The 22319-nt window shown below is 39.9% G+C and overlaps 1 protein-coding gene across 2 annotated transcripts in view; it reads left to right on the forward strand.

Moving 5' to 3' along the window:
• The first annotated feature begins 3136 nt into the window (after positions 1-3136).
• sdr16c5a (short chain dehydrogenase/reductase family 16C, member 5a) overlaps positions 3137-22319 on the forward strand; it is a 34913-nt gene continuing 15730 nt past the window's right edge. Inside the window, exons 1-6 of one of the 2 annotated variants that reach the window (XM_063886418.1) lie at positions 3137-3416; positions 5375-5702; positions 10273-10404; positions 10849-10948; positions 18457-18601; positions 21668-21793. In XM_063886418.1, coding sequence (XP_063742488.1) covers positions 5382-5702; positions 10273-10404; positions 10849-10948; positions 18457-18601; positions 21668-21793 — 824 coding nt within the window. In that variant the 5' untranslated portion in view covers positions 3137-3416; positions 5375-5381. The remainder of the gene's footprint in view (positions 3417-5374; positions 5703-10272; positions 10405-10848; positions 10949-18456; positions 18602-21667; positions 21794-22319) is intronic. The other variant, XM_063886419.1, reaches the window with a different exon arrangement.

The raw sequence follows: 22319 nt of genomic DNA on the forward strand, positions 1-22319 counted from the left end.
CAGTCTGACTGCTGCATGCAGGAAGGAAGGACCTGCAGTATCTATCTGTGAGACACTGCGGGTGCAGGAGCCTGTCACTGAAGGAGCTGCACAGTGTGGACAGTGTGTCCTGGAGGGGGTGGGATTAGAGGAAGAACTTAAGATATTTTATCAGCTTGTCTTTTTTTTAAGAATTTGGTTGGATTTTCCAGTATGCTAATAAAAGAGGTCTAAGAGAAAGTTCTTTAATTCTGGTTACCGTCACAATATTGATAATCTGGGAGTATTGGGTAGGAGGCTAACAATCAACAACAACAGTGGAGAAGACAGAATTTGGTTATTAGTGCATTTTACAACATTTAGGACCTAATGAGGTCCTATAAGGGCAATTTAAAGGGCCCTAATCTGCCTTTTGGGGTTTCCCTTTCCTGTAGTGTGTTATATAGGTTTGTAAATGGTCTGCAAAAGGTTCAAAGTTTCTTAGAAGATACACAGAAGTTGACTTCAAAGCTTTTTCAGTGGGTTTTGTGTAGGCCTATCTGCTGTTGCATCTTTCAACTTGTGGAAGAAACCAATGCCATAGAGAAAGAGGGGTGACTTTGAGGTGTGATTCATCACTTCATTAGAAGAATACATTAGAGTTGAAGATCCAGATATCAAAGATCTGTTGTATCCGTGCATAACTATTCCTACTTCCTTCCTTTTAATGTAACATCTTTTTTTTTGTATCTTTATATTGTTGGTCTTTCCCTGTGTTATTGCTTGTATTGCTAATGAGGCCAATTGGATCCTAGCACAAATAAAAGTCTTCAATATATACTTTAAAAAATATTTCAAGGAAAAGTCTTATACTATATAATATAGTTTGGCACAGATTGATTACTAAAAGCAAGCTCAGGGGCAATGGATTACATGTGACAGGATTACGTAATCAGGATACAAGAAAGGTAAATGTATTACCTTTCAGTTACATTAAAAAAAGGTATGAGATTACTGGTATTTTTGTATAGAATGGGGATAACTAGCAGGATAACAATGTTGCAATTCATTAAAATACATGTATTTTTTATTTTATTTTTAACTAGGATATCTCATGTGTTTCTCTGTTGGTGTATAGGCTACTGCCTGGATATGCTTAATGAAAGGCAGGTTTTCCTAACAATAAAATCATTTCGATCCTAAATATCTTGTTTTTTTAGTTTTTAATTGTATTGCATCTAATATTGAGGTAATCCAAAAGAATCAGGTTACATTACTTTCATATTCTGATACTCAAATTAGGTTACTGATTACCTTTTTTACAACTAATAACTAGTAATTGTAACCGAATACATTTCTATGGTAACACTCCCAACCCTTGAAAAAACACTGACCTAATAAGACCCCCACAACCTTGCCCTCCCACCTATCTCACTGACCATCAAGAGTCACCCCCTCCTGTTCACTCCACTCACCCTAACCTGGTATGCTAACCATCCCCACTTCACGCCTTGTCACCATGGGTGCTAGGTCTCTCAGCTGCAATGCTCTCAGAATCTAGAACTCCCTCCCATCACACATCAGACTGTTTATCACTTCAGTGCTAACCATTCTCATGTTTGTCTCAAATGTTACTGCTCTCCCCCTCACTCAGGTTCGCTGATATTGTCTCTATTTATGGTTGCCTTGTTTCTGTTTTGTTCATGTTTTGCTTTTTGTATTTTAGGAATTTTATGGTCACCTTGGGAGTCAGAAATGGCGCCTCCAAATAAAATATAGAACTATTATAATTATTAGAGTTCCTGAAAATAATTCTGCTATATCGTATTCTTCCTTTGAGGATGAGATATCTGTTATTTATGTGGCTGTACGGTTTGTGTAATTCTCCTTTTTTTGGTTTGGATCTGGTGTGGCATAATACATAATGGTAGTTAACTTGTCATGTTCTACATCATTTCTAGCATATGTTACACATGGCACCTTTTAAAACTAATGTTCTTCTGCCAATTTTAGGTAAGTGATGTCCCCACCAATAATAACATCCAGAAGAATGTTTTTACAGGCTAAACTGTAGCTCCCACTCACACTCACAATGCTTAATGTTTGCATATAAGCGTGACAATAGCTCCAGGGAATGCATGCATGCTTATTTAGGTAACCAAGGGGTTTAAACGCAGCAAACAACGGGCAGAATTGTCACAACATAGGCAAATGTATTGTAGTCCAAAGTACTAAGGCCCGACCACACAGGCTGATTCAGTTACCTACAATCATGCCTTTTGTTTAGGCTGTCGGGCGGTGATATAAAGCATCTGAGAAAAAAATCATGGCGGAACTCACAAGTCCACTCATTAAAGTTCACTAACACTGATATTACGGACCTATCACATAACATCCCTGTCATACACACGCAGCTATAAGCACTTTGAATGTTAAATAATTATTAAGCTAGGGAAGATTTATTGACCAATTGATAGTATTCATATAATACAACGGTTTTGCCTGCTGATTGTTTATTTTTATTACGTTTTTGTTCATGCACAGCCTCATGGAAAAGGAGGGCCCCTCTCAAAGAAACTGACAAACACGTCTTGAGGGAAAGCTAAATGTCTTCACCAAATCCTTAAGAATGTATTTGGCCTGAGAAAGATTCAGCTATATGAATGCAAAATACAAATTGTGAGACAACAATCATTAACTACTTAATTAGGAGCATTTCTTATGAAATGCAAAAAGAAGAAAAAGAAAAAAAAACAGTCCGATAAGCTAAAAAAAGTACATTATATTAATGTAAATTACCACCGGCATCCTGCACCAAGTAATACGATAAGATAAGATCAAATAAGAAAAGATGTCTTATCTTATCCTATCTTATTACTTGATGAGTTCTTTTCTTAATAAAATACACTTTTGTAATTGAGATTTTTATTTGACTTCTGTTTGCTAATTAATGACGTTATAATTCCATACACTGTATTTTTAATAAAGTTAGTTATTTACGTGTTCTTTGTACATTCAATTCACATTAAACAGGAATTAAATAACTGAAAAAATGTTTACTGGCACTTCAAGTTCCAGAACACCTTGCGGGGCAGAGGAGACGGTACGGGCTGGGATTGGCTGGCAGTCACGTGGCACATCCGGCTCGCCGCGTAATAGGTCTGCGGTGAGCCGAGTCCAGCTGGTTTGTGATGTGAACGGCGCTAACTGCTTTGTTTTTATCTCCGGAGGCTACAGAAAGGGCTGAGCCTCTTCCAGGAAGTACTCCCTGCCCGAGCTCCAGCAACACCAAGATACGGCCAGCGGCCCCGCAAGGTCAGGGTTTTGATCAACCTGATAACGCTAACGCACGTTTGATTAGGGCTTGTGTAACGGAAGCCTGTGTGCATAGGTCTCGCTTATTTACCTCCCGCAGAGACCTGCAGAACTCTCGCTAACGGTAGCTCACAGACCTAAAGGTAAGTTAGAAGCTCTTGTCGATTAGACACTTTTTATCAAGCTGTGTCCTGTCTGCCACTTTCTGCTTTCTTCACATAAAGTCGCTATTCGTGTTTAGTGTATCGCTTAGTGATATCTAGTATTGTATTTTAAAGGAGAGTGTACTATCCGGGTTAGGTAATCCCTTTAGACTATAGACAGCGGAGGGTTTTGATTTACATGTGTTTAAGTCATCACCACTTGCCTCACACTGCGTTTTAAAGCATGTTGAAGTGCTTATCCACATAGTTACAATACAGCATCTTAATTTTGAACGCGATATTATTCTAAAGAAAGACTTGAAAATAGCTAAGTCTTTTGCTGAAGTGATTAATTGAAGCAGAAGTGTAAAGTAACTAAGTAGATTTACCCAAGTACTGTACAACAACAATTTTGAGATACTTGTACTTTACTTGAGTATTTTCAGTTTTTATACTTGTTCTTTTACTCCACTACAATTCAGGGGTAAATCATGTACTTTTACTCCACTACATGTATTTAATCCCTTTAGTTACAGATCTGGATTAATGATGGTAAATATAATCAGCCCTTAAATCAGACTTTAGTTCACCTGCAGTAAATCCAGCAGCTACCCTGCAGTATACAAAGCCATTCAAACTAGCTGCACCTTTACCAGCTCTGAGAACACTTTAATGATCAATCATTATAAAACATATCAGAGATATTATTCTGAAATGGACCAATCAAACAATCACTACTTTTACTGTCGCTACTTTAAGTACATTTAGATGAGAGTACTTTCTACTTTTACTGGAGGAACATTTAGAATACTTTCACTGTGACAGAGTATTCCTACACTCTGGTACTTCTACTTTACTCAAGTACAAGATCTGAGTACTTCTACTTTACTCAAGTACAAGATCTGAGTACTTCTACTTTACTCAAGTACAAGATCTGAGTACTTCTACTTTACTCAAGTACAAGATCTGAGTACTTCTACTTTACTCAAGTACAAGATCTGAGTACTTCTACTTTACTCAAGTACAAGATCTGAGTACGTCTTCCACGAATGATACTTACAATACACCAAACAGCCACTTTTGTTGAGATGAATTTCTAGTTTTATTTATCTTAAAAGTATGTATACATTATTGAAAAATAAAGTAGATTTTAAACTATTTGTTAAAAAAAAACGTGCAAATTGTTAAATCTCTTGCTAAAGTGATAAATGTACTTACATTAACATAACAGCTCCAAATATGCATCTCCACTTGTGACCAAGTTATTTTGAACCCTTAGAGAAAAACATGGACCCTTTTTGTACCTCACATTTGACAGTTTAAAGAGTATAAGTGCTTAAAACATGATGGTGATAAATGAGGACCATTCCCATTCTCTATTTTGTGTCCTAATCAACAGCAGTTTTTGGATTTTCATTGGTTTTTTTTAGATTTCTGTGCCAAATTTAAGCATTTTTGACCATTTTAGAATTAATATAAATCATCCAAAATGCCCCTTTGGGACATACAAAGACAAAGAGACCCACATGTTGCAGAATTATTGATAAATACAGGGTGAGCACACCCTCAGGTTCTGACAAGCAGGGGTGAAATATGTGGGCTAGTGTTTCTAAAAGGCTCAGATAATGCCAGCTTATGGTAACCAAGCCATTTCCTGCTTCTCAAAATACTTTAAATGTTGCCAAATACTGAAAAGTACCCACTGTGGTTTTCTATTACCTGAGAAAACCACACAGACCGGAGGTCTACATGACTCACAACAGGAAAGCTTCTCTGCTGCAAAACAGTCGAAAGGAAAACACTTTGAAATATTGATCTCTAACAAAAAAAACAGCTGTTATTGATTCAGAGAAAAGTAAACATTAACATATCGACATATCTTAACCTTGGACTTGGGTTTAGTCTGCCGTCTCATTATGTAATGTATGTTCTCTCGTCTTTTCTTCCTTTCTTCTTAGATCCATCATGAATTTCATCCTGGAAACCCTCCAAGTCCTCCTGATGTCCATCTGGTACAATTTAGAATCCTTTGTCCACCTGTTTGTGCCCAGGAGGAGGAAGAACATTGAAGGAGAGGTGGTTCTGATCTCAGGGGCAGGCAGCGGGATCGGTCGCCTCATGGCTCAGGAGTTTGCGGCTCTCAACACTGTGCTGGTGCTGTGGGATATTAACCAGGAGGGGATGAAGGAGACGGCCAGACTGGCTAAAGAGAGCGGAGCCAGCAGAGTGCACTACTATCTGTGCGACTGCAGCGACAAGAACGAGGTCTACAGAGTGGCAGACCAGGTAAGGTTCCTCAAAACAGGGGGCCCCTAAACTATTGTATTTACATTGGAAGGCGGGGGTGGAACTGGGAATTATTCACACCTCAGTTCCAGTAGCAAGAGTCGGGCGTTGCCATGAACGTTCACCTTGTTTGAAGCTTTAGCAGTCATCTCGGGTTAGCAATGGTTAGCAATACCCGTTGATATCTACACTTTGTTTTGTATTTTGTGAATACAAACGTCTTAGCAACATATCTAGAAGATGAGCAGTACCATATGGAAAGTTGCTTTGAAATGTTCTCCTAATGTTCATATGCAGAGACCCGATTTTGAATTAAGATCTCGGGTAAGGCAAGCTATCTCCAGGTTTTCAAGTAGGAAGTCCCACCTCAGGGGGCGCTCCAGTTGAAATTTCCAACTGGGAACTCAGATACTCCCACTTCCCAGGCCAACTGGAACACAGGATATCCATTGTATCATCTGAGCATGCTGGCTAGCTGCAGCCTGTTAGCCTTTCAGCTTATTGTAGCCTTTTAGGATATGCTAGCTGACATTTTAAAGAAACATTTTGATAGATAAATAGACTGTGTTTAAAAAAAGAATCTCTGAGAATACTCCTTCAGGTGTTCTCTACTCATCCTTATCTGAATACACAGATATGCAAAAGAGAGAACTGGCTGAGCTGGTTTGAAAATAAACAGTTGCAGATTATATCCTCATGTAAATGAACACTCTGCTCTGGTTGGTTAGCTGGACGGCTCTGTTATTAGCCAACTGCTAAGAGATGTCCGGCCCCTTACAGCCTATCATATACAATGTGTTGGAGAGATAGCCGGTAGAAGCGTGAGTGTTACATTGTGACGTCACTATGTTAGGTTTCAAGGTTTCAAGGTTTTATTGGTCATATGCACAGCAGATACAGCGTATATGTTGGCAATGAAAATCTTATGTCGCGTGCTCCTCCAACAACTCAACATGCATGGTGCAAAAGATAAATAAAGTAGATGTAAATGTTACAGACTAAACAAAGAAGTCCAATGGAGGCGTTTCAGGCAGGCGGGGCGAGTGTGTGGGAGAGAAATTCCCTCATTCTGGGCCTTTGCAAAACATTTACATGCACAAAAATCTATAGAACAAACAGAGGAAAGCCCAAAAAGCAGAATAGGGCCCCTTTAAAGTAGACAACCGTTTGTTATGTTAAAAAGGGAGCACACACATACACACACACGCTCTGTGTTGGTAACGTACAACATCAATTAGTCTCATTAGTCCTCATTAGGCTCATTATCTCCACCCTTTCTTCTTCTTCTTGGCCAGTGTTGATACTTGTAGCCACTGGTTGCCATAGGTGTCATTTTTACTGGGGACGCACACACTTTTATTTGCACAAGAGAACATGTACAATCTGGAGGACTGTTCACACTTTTAAGTTGTATTTCTGGTAACCCAAGTGGTGTGATTTGGACCTGCGACACGTTTAATATTAGTTATAATTGGAGAATAGTAAAGGAATTGCTTTGCAGCAGCGAAGCAGAGTTACTACACTAGTTGTCAGAAAGTGTATCGTAAGCTATGTAAAGCTTGGCTAGACAGGGGGATCCTCCCTTATTACATGCTAACCACTGCGGTGGGTTTCCATTGTGGGAATGTGCCTGGGACTAATCCCGTAGCTCATCTGCACTGTTGCCGCCTCTCTTTCATTTAATGCTTTTGTAATGACGTCCAAGCAGCTGTTTAAAGTGACTCTGTAGTCTGGCATTTTTATCATATGGCCCGTCTTACTCTTAATAGAAATGTAGATGAACTACTTACTGCTGTTAGTCTAGCAACCCAATCCAATTAGCACCTCGGCTATGGAATATGCATTGTTGTTGTTGCTACAAGTTAGCGAACACTTGTTAGTTCTAATAAACCCATGTTAACCTATGGCTTCCCACTCCCCTGTGGTTTCCTTGTGTGTGTGTGTGTGTGTGTGTGTGTGTGTATGTGAGCATGTGTTTGTGTTTAACACAGGGCAGGGATGAGTGTTGTGTAAACATGCAGTGTTTTGAGTAAATGCATTCAAAATAGTCCAAAAAGGCAGTACCGTGGGGGGCGAGTGTAGGGTCGAAGGTAGAGTGTGTGTGTGTGTGTGTGTGTGTGTGTGTGTGTGTGTGTGTGTGTGTTTGTGCAGGGAGTATCAAGTCAGCAGTAATGTAGCTGTTGGGTTTGTTTCATGATAAACAAATGCTACAACTCCACAAACCACCGGCTGATGCAAGGGAAACAGCTCTGTTACGTGTTTATGTTGTGATGACAGATAGAGAGATATTTTATAGAAATTATTTAAATTAATACCACTGTTTTTGTATAGTTTTGTTTGTATTGGTATGGACTACAATACATTTTATTAAATGCCGTGACGCATCTTTCAGTCTGCAGGGGCAAGAGAGAGTTGTTTTACCTAAGATATGACAGTAGGAAGAAGTCTGCAAGGGGTATTTGACTCTGTATTTGTGTTTAAGTTATTTAAAGAGGACGTATTAAGCTTATTTTCAGGTTCATATGTGTATTAAGTGTCTCTACTGGGACATGTCTCCATGCTTTAATGTTCAAAAAGCTCTTTATTTTTTTCATACTGTCTGTGCTGCAGCACCTCTTTTCACCCTCTGTCTGAAACCAGAGCCCAGTCTACTCTGATTGGTGATTGGTCAACTGCTTAGAGATGTCCTGCCCCTTAGCCTATCACATACAATGTGCTGGAATGCTAGCCTATAGCAGTATTACATAGGGATGCCATTTAAGGAAGTAAACAAGTGAGTCCAATGGAGGTGTTTCAGGCAGGGGGAAGGGGGAGTGTCTGGGCAAACTTTGCAGACCATTTACATGTACAAAAGCTATACCTTACAGGAAAGGGAAAACCCAAAGAGCATAATAGGGCCTCTTTAAAGACTTGTTGTAACAGATACTATTGTATCATCAAGTTGGTAGTGGATCCGGCAAGGTGTATTTGGATGGAATTATCCTGCCGTGAAGTAGTAATTCACCTTGAATAAACCTTCGTTCAAGTTTATCCTGCCTCCAGTGAGTACAAAAGGTTTCAAATGTTGCGGCACACGAGTCAAATCTAAGATACCCTTCCAGACCGAGTGGCCTAGGAACTTTGTGCATAGTATAAATGGCCACTATAGGCTCTCTTCGCCCCAAGCTAGCAAGTGGAGCAGCTAACCTCATGTGTCAAGCCTCCCCTCTTTCAAAGACACTAGCATGTCCGCCTTAAAAGTAAACTGACCTTCAGCTTGAGCTGTTTAGGCATTGCTCCAAAGCAGGAAGCAATGTTGTAATGCAGGATGATTACAAGACAATCAGGATTGGATCAGTAACAATAACAATAATATATCTGAGGCGTGTACCATAGGCAAACATGTAACCAGTGCTCTATATACTAAGACTAACAATGAAACTACTGACACCACAGCACTTACTCACCAGAGGAGAGCCGAATAAATTCACAATGATAAAGTCAAATAATTAGCAAGACAGAAAACTATTAGAGTTAATCCTCAGCACACAGAGTGTCTCTACCAGTCAGCAGACAGATGCCTTTCAGCCAACATTATTTCCGCAGGTGTAAAATAACTTGTCAGTGTCAAGCAGACACATCATCTCACCGTGCTGTGAAGTAGTAACTGCTTTAGCTCTGGGGTCAGGAGAAAAGCTAATCTTAGATCAGGCTACATATCAGAGACAAAGCCATTGTTAGAATGACAGACGTCAGCAGAGGCAGGTCAGGTCAGCCGCCACTAGCTTCGTGTTAATTCTCACTGGAGAACAGATCAAAATGTTCTCTGGTTAAAATCTTTTCTGCAGCAGGTGATGAGCGACGAGTAGCATTACTGTTTAGCATGGATTATCAGACAGTTAGCCAGCTGCTGTTTAGCATGGATTATTAGCCAGGTAGCTAGCTGCTGTTGAGCTTGGATTATTATTAGCCAGGTAGCTAGCTTCTGTTGAGCTTGGATTATTAGCCAGGTAGCTAGCTGCTATTTAGCATGGATTATTATTAGCCAGGTAGCTAGCTGTTGAACATGAAAGAGTTTTTAAATGACACTAAACCCAAACTAGCTAAATGAGAAAATATATTAAAAATGTTCCATGAGTTTATTTAGAATCGGGACAGGAGACTAAATTTAAGGGTGGCCGTGGCTCAGTCCGTAGGGACTTGGCCTTTGAAGTGAAGGGTAGCCAGTTCACACCTGACATTAAATACACAACATGGCCTGGTACCTGGAGAGGTGACAGTTCACCTCCTTGGCACAGCCAAGGTGCCCTTGAGCAAGGCACAGTACCCCCAACTACATGTTGTCTCTGTAAGGGGTCTGTGCCTCCACATATTGAGAACCATGATGTTAACATCCTAATTCATGGATTGGTGAAGTTATTCTGCTTGGTAATATTTCCAGACTTAATTATAATTTCTGGAAGTTCTATATGCATTTTCCCATCTTGGATTAATACAAATTGATTTTAATATTAATCCTAATCTTTGAAAGTATATTTTTACAAAATATGATCACATTATAGTTAACTGACCTTTTCTTTACTGCATTCAGGTGAAGCGGGAGGTGGGAGACGTCAGCATTCTGGTGAACAATGCTGGCATCGTGACGGGGAAGAAGTTCATGGATTCTCCTGATTCCCTGATTGAGAAGACAATGGAGGTCAACACCATGGCTCACTTCTGGGTCAGTCAGACACACAATACACAGCTTTCCTCAGCGTCCAAATGATTTCTGACAGAGACTTTACCTGACTGATGATGAAGAGACGGATCAATCAATATCGTACAGATATGCTATTTATTCTATATTTATGCATTTCTTTCTAATAATGTTCTAAATGGAGGCAAGGCAAAGAACTCATCACAATTTACTTTACAATTATTTTTAAATTTGGTTGAATAATTAATACATTACAGAAAGGTGAGATCCAGATGAGTGTTTAAAATTCGGGCCACAAAAAATGAATTTTGATTTGACCTTTTTATTCATTTGTTTATCAAAATAATCCAGATAGTGTTAAGTGATGCGCTCTGACAAGGCAACTGTCCTCTGAGCTCTACAATCAAATCCCTGTTCAGGTCTCAATGTCAAATATTATGTTTCATTTGTTTCTCTCTCCCTGCTCAGACCTACAAGGCCTTCCTTCCCGCCATGATTGCCAACAATCACGGCCATCTTGTCAGCATTGCTAGTTCTGCCGGACTCATATCCTGCAACGGATTAGCAGGTAGGGATGTTTCTGATTTTGCCGTTGTTTATAATACATTTAAATGATCCATCCTTAATGTAACATTATCCAGTTCCAATATTTCTCTATGTAGTGGGCGGGGGGTTATGGTTTGACTCTTTTTACCTCAAACGTTCTCATTTCACATCTCAACAATACACTAGAAACTATTTTTTACAACTTTTTGGTTTAAAAGTTATTTGATTCATATTTGATCAGTGCTGATTGTCGCACATTTAGATGGGAGTTCACAGTAGTGACTCTGCTTCAGAGAATCCTTGGCTCTTATTGGCTGCGTGTATTCGGGAGCAGGCGAACCCAGCACCGTACTGTATACAGCCCCGTGAAAAAATGAAGAGACCACTCCACATTTTTCTTAAATCTCAATCTCTACATGTATGGCAGCCATTCCAGTGTTTGTTGAATTCCAACACAGAGAAAAGTTGTCAGTAGTTTATAGGACACATAAAAATTAAAAACATTTAACTCAAAGACAAACCTATAAATAATAAAACCGGAGAAACTGATAATGCAGAAGTGGCCCCTTAATTATTTCCAGGGCTTTATGTCGAGGAAAATATTGACCATGACCTCAGTGTTTTACCCCGTGTATCACTCTCCCTTCGTCAGCGTTCAGGCATGCGACCTTGGGGTCTCCTTGAGAATAGTCTTGTCTAGAACTAGATAAACTGGGACTTGGTGAGAAGGCTTCAGAATTGGTTAGGCAGGAGCTGTGTCACTTAGTTGCTGCAGCAAATGTCTTTGTCTTTGTCAATTCTACTTCCAATAAATGTTCAGTGTCTGACATCAAGTCGCCTCTCAATGAAATGTTATATATACCTATTTACTTTGTGCTACATCCTGTAATTAAGTAGATGATATGATGTTTTAAAGTTAATGGTCCAGATCTGGATATGTACATCTCGCGAATGAAGCGTCTAGCCGCATCTTTACATTGACTTTACATGTAATCGCGACATGTGAACATTGCATGGCGTCCGGTGTGAACGTCCCCTCAGACTGCCTCTGCATCTGAGTGGATTCAACAATAACAATTGTAGTCTCTATTACTCAATAGTTTGTTTTTCTTCTGCTATCTTTTTATTATAGTTGTGGTACTAGTCACCATGCACTTTGTCTGAGTCTAAAGATTGATAAGTGTATGTGCCAACTCCAGCGCTGTGTTGGAAGTAATAAAATAATCATGAATGACAAGACGGTCATTCAATTCCAATCAGGTTACTTAATCTGCTCATAGTTCAAAAAGGTTATTCAAAGTGCATCATGAAGTGAATGGGAACATATTACTGCATGTACAGCCCCAGAAAGAATTCAGAGACCACTTCAGCATTATCATTTTGTCTTGTTTTATTATTTATAGGTTTGTCTTTGCGTTAAATTATTATATATTTTATTTTATTGTATTCTATAAACTACTGAAAATGTTTCTCTGTGTTGGAATTCAACAGACACTGGAATGGCTGCCACACATGTAGAGATAAAGATGTAAGAAAAATGTGGAGTGGTCTCTTCATTTTTTCCGGAGCTGAATATGTGTTGTGGGCCATAGCAATGCTTAAAATGTATTTTATTTAAGCCAGAATTTAATTTAAAGTGGCAGAAACGGGAACACACGATAAAATGTGCGACAACTCCGTTTTTTTTACAAAATAACTGACTGTATATTTTGTGGTGGTGTATGAACACATTATATTATCATATTATTTTTAGTGTAGCTGTTCGGCGTCTTTTAAGGCTGAAATAATCACAAACCACAGTAGAACATTATAAACCCTTTTTTTGTAATAGTTTCTTGAAAGTAATTAAATCAGTAACTTTCTTGAAAGGTTGATTTTACAGTAATCCTTTGCAAACCTTGGCCTTTTAGTAAATGTGGAAACATGTAAACACAACTGTTTGGGATGTTTCAACACGGATCAGTTTTAGTCTTGTTTCCTCTTTCTTTTATTAATGATATGCGTTTTGGTTGAACTTTGTTTGAGAAGCAATGGCAGGCATCTGCGTCATCCAGATAAGAATTCCTTTGATAATGCTTTTCCTAGATAATCACTCGTCGCCCTCTCACCCATATTCAGCAGAAAGATTAGAGTGCGTAATAAATAATGACTTTGGCTGGGATATACAGTGGGGCAAAAAAGTATTTAGTCAGCCACCAATTGTGCAAGTTCTCCTATTTAAAAAGATGAGAGAGGCCTGTCATTTTCATCATAGGTACACTTCAACTATGAGAGACAAAATGAGAAAAAAAAATCCAGGAAATCACATTGTAGGATTTTTAATGAATTAATTGGTAAATTCCTCGGTAAAATAAGTATTTGGTCACCTACAAACAAGCAAGATTTCTGGCTCTCACAGACCTGTAACTTCTTCTTTAAGAGGCTCCTCTGTCCTCCACTCGTTACCTGTATTAATGGCACCTTTTTGAACTCATTATCAGTATAAAAGACACCTGTCCACAACCTCAAACAGTCATACTCCAAACTCCACTATGGCCAAGACCAAAGAGCTGTCAAAGGAGACCAGAGACAAAATTGTAGACCTGCACCAGGCTGGGAAAACTGAATCTGCAATAGGTAAGCAGCTTGGTGTGAAGAAATCAACTGTGGGAGCAATTATTAGAAAATGGAAGAGATACAAGACCACTGCTAATCTCCCTCGATCTGGGGCTCCACGCAAGATCTCACCCCGTGGGGTCAAAATGATCACAAGAACGGTGAGCAAAAATCCCAGAACCACACGGGGGGACCTAGTGAATGACCTGCAGAGAGCTGGGACCAAAGTAACAGAGGCTACCATCAGTAACACACTACGCCGCCAGGGACTTAAATCCTGCAGTTCCAGACGTGTCCCCCTGCTTAAGCCAGTACATGTCTAGGCCCGTCTGAAGTTTGCTAGAGGGCATTTGGATGATCCAGAAGAGGATTGGGAGAATGTCATATGGTCAGATGAAACCAAAATAGAACTTTTTGGTAAAAACTCAACTCATCGTGTTTGGAGGAGAAAGAATGCAGAGTTGCATCCAAAGAACACCATACCTACTGTGAAGCATGGGGGTGGAAACATCATGCTTTGGGGCTGTTTTTCTGCAAAGGGACCAGGACGACTGATCTGTGTAAAGGAAAGAATGAATGGGGCCATGTATCGTGAGATTTTGAGTGAAAACCTCCTTCCATCAGCAAGGGCACTGAAGATGAAGCGTGGCTGGGTCTTTCAGCATGACAATGATCCCAAACACACCGCCAGGGCAATGAAGGAGTGGCTTCGTAAGAAGCATTTCAAGGTCCTGGAGTGGCCTAGCCAGTCTCCAGATCTCAACCCCATAGAAAATCTTTGGAGGGAGTTGAAAGTCCGTGTTGCCCAGCGACAGCCCCAAAACATCACTGCTTTAGAGGAGATCTGCATGGAGGAATGGGCCAAAATACCAGCAACAGTGTGTGAAAACCTTGTGAAGACTTACAGAAAACGTTTGACCTCTGTCATTGCCAACAAAGGGTATATAACAAAGTATTGAGATGAACTTTTGTTATTGACCAAATACTTATTTTCCACAATAATTTGAAAACAAATTCTTTAAAAATCCTACAATGTGATTTTCTGGATTTTTTTTTCTCATTTTGTCTCTCATAGTTGAGGTATACCTATGATAAAAATGACAGGCCTCTCTCATCTTTTTAAATGGGAGAACTTGCACAATTGGTGGCTGACTAAATACTTTTTTGCCCCACTGTATAATTCAAAAGATGTAGCCATGGCACAAGATAATAACACGTGGAACAAACCACATGCCACATGACTGCTTTGAATGTGCATGATTCACTGTGGTCACTTCCTACTTCCTCTGAAATGAAAACAGAGACACAGAGAAGATGTGGTGTGTAGATACCCCTGCGTTGATTTCAGTTTAATTGTTTTCTAAATGTTAAAGCATAGGCCAGAAATCAACCATTTCTCGTTCTCCTCTAAATTAAGCTGTCCTTAAACTGAATCTGACTATGATGTCAGCTCAGTAAAACAATACATGTTGATATACTGTCTATTTGAACATTTCCGACAGAATTCTGCCTTGGTGAAAACAAGGATCTTCAATTCACTGCTCTGAAAATGAGTTGAAGCAGGACAAAGAAGTTGGCTTGAGTCTTAGAGAAGTTGTTTGATTTATTCATCGTCAAATACAATGCACACACACCACTGCCGTGTTGTGTCTACAGCTTAAGCAGTACTGCTGTTTTCATACTGTCAGTCACACACAAACAAACAAACGCACAGTCCTTTTCTTTCTCCATGTCAACCACACTTGGTGGGGTTGCACCAATCCCCCAGGAAGTGCTCCGAACTTAGAGGAAAATATTCATAGTGGACAAACTCTGGGTACTACAACTTCTGTATCAGTCCGTGACATCACCCGGCCCAGAAAGACTTTTTCCCATTGACTTACATTTGGAAAGACCAAGGGGCAACATCCGGGGCTGAGCAGTGAAACACATAGGAAAGTGCCAAAAACTGCAGTTCATCGAATGGCCGCGTGGCCTGGCTCCAAGACAGAGCAATTTACATAGATCCCCCATGTTAAAATGCCACTTTTTACAGCAGAAATAAACGTGTTTACAGCGTGGTACAAAAATGGCTTTTGGTCTCTATAGGTAATTTCCCTATGCATGACAACTGTGAGGAGGGTGCATTTCTATATAACTCTCCCGATTTAGTTATATTAGGCTTAAAGTTATGCATAATTAAGGGCGTGGTCGCTTTGATTGACAGGTTAGCGCCGTCAGTGGGTGCTAGCCGCCTGCTCTGCTAGCTCTGCTAACAGCCTCTGTACTGATAATGTGTCTTGTTTGGTATAATTCCTTAAAGCAGCAGTAATAACTATGACTATGCAAGCCAGTATCAATAATATATTTACCATCACATGTAACTTAGCTTATTAAACGTATTAAGAGTAACGTTGTAATCGAGTGTTCCATAGAAACGACTTGTGAACTGAATCATGTGGAAATTGAAATTCTGTTTCAGATTAAACGTTAACGTTACGCTGATTCACGGTAACACTGGCCACATTTCTGGTCAAAATATAGTATTGCAAATGACGTCTATATTTGAAACAAGCATTTTTTAAATAGTGCAGTATAATCTCAATAACAGATAGATCTTTATGTCAAGTTTTGTTGTATAGTTTCAGGTTAACTTACCTTGAGTAAGACCTCCGGCAACCGGGAGCAACGAGACCGCAGTGTGTGCTGTTGACTTTTAGCGGGATAGCGCCGCGAGTAGCATACGGTAGCACAGCGGTTCCCAAACTTTTTTTGCGGCGCACCCCCTTCTACGTCCCAACCGGGTTGACGCACCCCCGAAAAAAACGCAAAAAAAAAAAGAAAACGCAACAAAGCTTTGTTTTATCGCCATATAAATAACGTTGTCATGAGACGTTCCACTTGACAGTTTCTCTGATTCCAGCCAGTTAATCATATTTGAAAGAATGAATTAAATGAGTTGGCGCGCATATATCCTAGCCTACAGTGTCTATCAAAAACGAATAAATTATAGTTTTTTGATTTAAAATAAAAGGGATTACAAAGGAAATGTTTATTGTTCCTTTTTTTTTTATTGTAGCCTATGGAAAAATCCCACTTAAAAAACAACACTGTGTAATATTTTTACACCAGACCACCATTACAGGTTTCATCTCGCCCACCCCCTGGTGGCAGCTCGCGCACCCCCAGCACCACACTTTGGGAATCCCTGCGGTAGCATGTAGCCTAGCTTGGAAGCCTTCGCTAGCTTGGTAGCTTCGAGCTAGATGGGCGTGTTTCAGTAGCCACGTCCGCTTCAGCTCAACCCTATGTCCATATTTGGATTAGCCGGGAGTGGGCAGGAGGTAGACTGAGAAGATGTCGACGGTGGGAGTCGCCCACTTTGAGCTTCATTACGGCTCATCACAAACGTATAGGTGACGTCACAGATACTACGTCCATTATTTATACAGTCTATGGGAAACACACGTCTGTAAACCGGTGGATTTCAAAAAACAAAAACTAAATAAACTACCCAGTATGAACCCTTTTATAGCCCTTATTTAAAACATTCGGTCCTTAAAGTTGTAAAATGCACTAAAAGCTGAATCTAGGTTTATTTTCTCTGTCCATTTATTGTACTGAGCCGAGAGCGGGAGGTTTGGGGCGGGGCTTAAGGGGAGGCTCAACGATAGTGGCCAAACGGTGGCAATACAACTTAACTGTCAGTCACTCGTTGTCATTAGTCCTTTAAAGACTTTCCCCATTTGCTTACATAGTGAAAAACACATCTGTAAATCAGCGTAATTTTTGTATGTCAACTTCACAGTCAAACATTTGAATAGCCTTTTTAAAAGCCTTTTAACATTTAAAAAATATATAAAAAACTCTAATAGCTGATTCTAGGGATTTTTTTCTCTCACTAAGCCGAGCCCATAGATGACAGAGGAGTGGATTGGAGGCGGGGCTTAGGGCGTACGCCAATCTGTGTGCTCTGCAGCCCAATGGATGTGTGAGTTCGCTGGAAGAAACAGGTGTATTTTGTTCTGGAGTTGGGCCACTTTGGCTTCATTCTCCACTGAGCAGCTTTCATAGGAACAAACGGGCGCTGCCTCCAACCCTGTATCCAGTTCTCTTCGTACATCCATGGGTTACACACACACCTGTTCATAAAGGTTTATGTTTGCTGCTTGTAAAACACAGTACTGTTGTGAGGGTACAGAGCCTCACACACACGAACAGGTGACTCATTTGATGTCATGCAGACCCTTGAGCTATTCAGAACAGGAAGAATAATTCTCCATATCTAAACAGGCTGGCCTAATATGTGTGTTTGTTAAAGGTGATGACACTGTATGACGTTATCTTGATTCCTTCAATGTTATTTTTGTTGAATTTGATTCTTGGACAAAAACTTATTTAAGTATACAGTTGTTTTTAAAGCATTTTAAGATATACTGTATATTAGAGAGGGAATTATGACATTTTAGAGTTCCTTTAAAAAAACAAAAACAGTATTCAAATTTAAAAAATGAGCCTTGAAATACTTAAATAAATAACAATGTACCTATCTTATTGATTTGGCACGGAGAATTGTGAAATTCCACTTTTAGAAATATGGACTACTAACATTAAATTAGTTCTAAATTGTGTTGATTTAATTTGTAAAGATATTCTACGTCAGTGTGCTTTTTAATGAATAAAATAAAGATTTTTTGCACATTGATTTGAAAAACATTGATTTAAACAAAAGAAAGATAATTATCTTTGTAGCCATTTCTGTGTATTCTGAGGGTTCAGTGTGGAAGATCTTTATTAACACGAAAACACTGGTATTAATACACAGTGTTCTAACATTTTCTATCTGAGTGTGTTTTTTTCTTACTGACTTCTAAGAGAGCATGTGAATAAGTTGATTGAGTGTGTCTTTACGGTTGCTTTTAAAAGGCTCACACTTTTCTCCTCTTCTCTCTCTAGACTACTGTGCCAGTAAATTTGCTGCAGTAGGTTTTGCAGAGTCTGTAGGTCTGGAGCTGCTGGCCACTGGGAAAGATGGCGTCAAGACCACCATTGTGTGCCCATACTTCATCAACACGGGAATGTTCGATGGATGTCAAACTAAGTAGGTCTCTTTACAGGATTTCTGTTTTCTCTGTTCATTTATTGTCTAGAGACCTGCAAGGGGTGTATTGCCCGGTTGCCCAGGAGTACATTTGCTTCTTAGTGAGTAGATCTGTCTGCGTCACTCAATCAGTTCTTAGATTCCTCCTTCCTATTCTCGTGAACGCATCATCTCAAGGATGATTGAGGAAATGCCTTCAAATTTGGATCAAGATATTAGGGGTCACTGTTACCTCACAAAACACATTTCCTAACCCAAGAATTCATACGTGTGACTGTGTGTGTGTTGGTGTACAACCATGCGGCGGTAAAACCATTTCTATTATTAATGATCCTGAACCTATAGTATTGTGTATTAGCTGCTTGTTTTTCCATTTTGAGGTGGAGAAAAAAGCATAAAATGAACACATGGCCCCAGCCTGACCTAAGCTTGCTATTGCCTCAGCTTATTTTTTTTCTGCTGATTTCCCTAGTTTTCTTATCAGAAAACACTGAGCAGCAGCTCCTGGACATTTATTAATCACTAGGACTGTTATTCTTGGTAGATAGACAGAAGATTCTTGCCATATTTTATCATTTGAATGACAACCTCAGTCCTACAGAAGCATGGCCTACCTAACAGCCAAATCCTAGACTGCATGCTACCTAGCTAAAGCTAGTTAACAACAAAAGGTCTCCCCTTCTTTAAAATGACTTCCACAAACTTTTTCTGAAAATTGCCTAAAGTTGACAGGTTGGAAGTTAGATAGGTGGAAGTGAGTGGACTAATGACACCACTTTACCAAGCATGCTAACACACAGCTAGTTAGAAGCATCAAGGATTCCAAGGAACAGGATGGCTGGAAACTGGGTGATATATGACCGCAAATATGACACATCTCAGACTATAAAGTACAATTATGAAACTTATTCTATCACACAGTCAATAATGCTCTTGTTGCATCACTCTGATGGCTTTAAATTGATTGGCTTTTATCACCTCAGCACTGCTTAAATGAACCAATGACGTTCACACAATCTCTCCACACATTATTTTCTCCGCTCTGTGCTCCCTCTTTTTAGTGTTTTCTCCTGTCTTTTTGTTTGAAAAAGCCACGTCAAATAGGGAATCATTGAAATAGATCAAATCTCTCCCATTCTCTGTAATTATCTTCAGTCCTTGGCTTCAGTCTAACAAGGCCTGTGCTAACAGCCTCTTCAGATCGTCTCCTCCTGATTTATTGAGGTGTGCATGTGTCTGGGTGTAAGAGCCCATTCACCTATACTCATGATGAAGACTCAGGCTCATGATGAAGAAATGGTGAAGACTCAGGCTCATGATGATGACTCAGGCTCATGGTGAAAACATGATCAAAGTCAAAGTCCACTTTATTGTCAAAGTCTCTACATGTGTTATACATAAAGCAAATTCAAATACCGTTTCTTGCAGTCCCACAGTGCAAATATAAACAAGAACATATAACATAAAAAGATAAGAGCCTAGAAAAAAAAGGGCGAGTAAAAAGGGGTATACGAAAAAAAACTAAGTAATATATACACAAAATATACATGTATTAGACACAATCAACACAATTTGACAGTAGTGCAAATAATACTTAGTGCAAATAATACTTAGTGCAAAATACATTTTCAGTAGCAGCGGAGAATAGAAAGTGACTGGTGCTGGACGAGGGAAGGGGGAAGACTCATGGTAAAGACTCAGGCTCATGGTGAAGACTCAGGCTTATGATAAAGACTCAGGCTCATGATGAAGACTCAGGCTCATGGTAAAGACTCAGGCTCATGGTGAAGACTCAGGCTCATGGTGAAGACTCAGGCTCATGGTAAAGACTCAGGCTCATGGTGAAGACTCAGGCTCATGGTAAAGACTCAGGCTCATGGTGAAGACTCAGGCTCATGGTAAAGACTCAGGCTCATGGTGAAGGCTCATGGTAAAGACTCCTGAACAGTTTGATAACATTTATGTTGTCACTTTTATATCCTGGGTAGCCATGTTTTCTCTAAGCACATTAAACTACACTCCAGCTATACCGTCTGACTCCAAGCTAACAGTGTTAGCTCGTACATTCCATGAGCCAGTCCATCTCCTGTTATCTTACGTTACGGGAACAGAAAAGGACAGTGACTTAGAGACAATCCCTAAAATAGAATTGACTGTGATCCACTGTGATCTCTTTTATGTGTCAGGTTGATAAAGTAATGTTCCAGGCCTGTTGGAATGACCTTGTTTGCCCTTCCTTAGCTGTAAAACATATTATTGAACTGTGAAAATATCGAAACGGGTCTAAAGAAGGCCAACAAACGCATTGCTGTTGCAGTGCAACATATTTGAAATGATCTGCTTATGATTACTGAATATTGATACCAAGGCCCGAGTCCACAGATCTCTTATAGAGGTCAAACATCTGTAATGTCATCTATAGGCCATATAATATTAAACTTGGCCCTCCCCCCGTTTTCCTTACACATTCCCCCATATTCAGTATATTTTTTACCCAATTGTTTTCGATCTTGCTTATTCCCGAAGTTCTTTATCCAAGAGTATTTTCAATTGGGGATGAGCCTTTTTGAATGGAAATGTCCTTTCACCTGTTCCCCGAAATTCCTTTTCAATCAATGCACACATACCACACAGTTCCATGGCCACCTTTAGTGCGCCAGTCTACTCAACCCAAACTAAAGCTGGCTCTAATGACTCAGACAAACAGACGCACGGACAAGAGCAGCAACGAGCCTCAGGCCTTTCCGGTGACACTTTAACTGGCAGACATTGGACTGACAGTGCCATTCTTTTTTCACACGCACACACACAGGTACACTCCTAGAAGTCCTGGGGTCAGGTTTTAAATGTGTTTGAAGACTAGTGTCGATCTGTATTTCTGTCTCCCTTCATTCACCCATCAAACAGCCCCAGAAGGCACCAGGACACATGCTTCACGCCTGACCTGTCACTTCCTACTTCTCACACACTTACAAAAACAACATCTAAAAAAAGGACCTGCTCTAAGGATTTACATTTAAATGCTTTTTTTTTTCTGTCTAAATCCTTTTTCCTTGTTTTCACCAGGTGGCCAACAATGCTGCCTATCCTGGATCCGAACTATGTAGCCAAGAAGATCATCACGGCTGTGCTCACAGACCAGGTGTTCCTGCTCCTGCCCAAGACAATGTACCTCATCACCGCTCTCAAGACGTGAGTGTCTATATTTTTATTTCTGAAACCCTTGCTCCATACACCACTCACTGTACCTTCTCTACAGAGGACCTAAAGTTTGTCCATAAATTCTACTTTTTTTTTGTCACCCGTCCTTTTTGTTGAGCGTTGAAGTGAACTGCTGTTATTTTCACTAGGCCATGCTCACAAATGTAGATTTATTCAGAAAGGATGCCAGCATGTCTTATGTGGATGCACAACATTACTGTTGTCAGTTTCTAAAAGCTTAAAGAGGCCCTATTATGTCTCTTTGGAGGCTTCCCTTTCCTCTAGTGTGTTCTATAGGTTGTTGTTTATGTAAATGATATGCAGAGGCTCAAATTCCTGTGGTCCCTTGCTTGTGCAATTGGACTCCATTGTTAACGTCCATAACAGAGTGACATCACTATGTAACACTTGCGCTGCTATTGGTTAGTGCTCCAACACATTGTACATGATCGGTTAAGGGGCGGGACATCTCTAAGCGGTTGAGTAATCACAAAAGAGTCAATCAGAGCAAACTGGG

Source organism: Eleginops maclovinus, chromosome 6, assembly GCF_036324505.1.
Source record: "Eleginops maclovinus isolate JMC-PN-2008 ecotype Puerto Natales chromosome 6, JC_Emac_rtc_rv5, whole genome shotgun sequence".
Classification (NCBI taxonomy): Eukaryota; Metazoa; Chordata; class Actinopteri; order Perciformes; family Eleginopidae; genus Eleginops; species Eleginops maclovinus.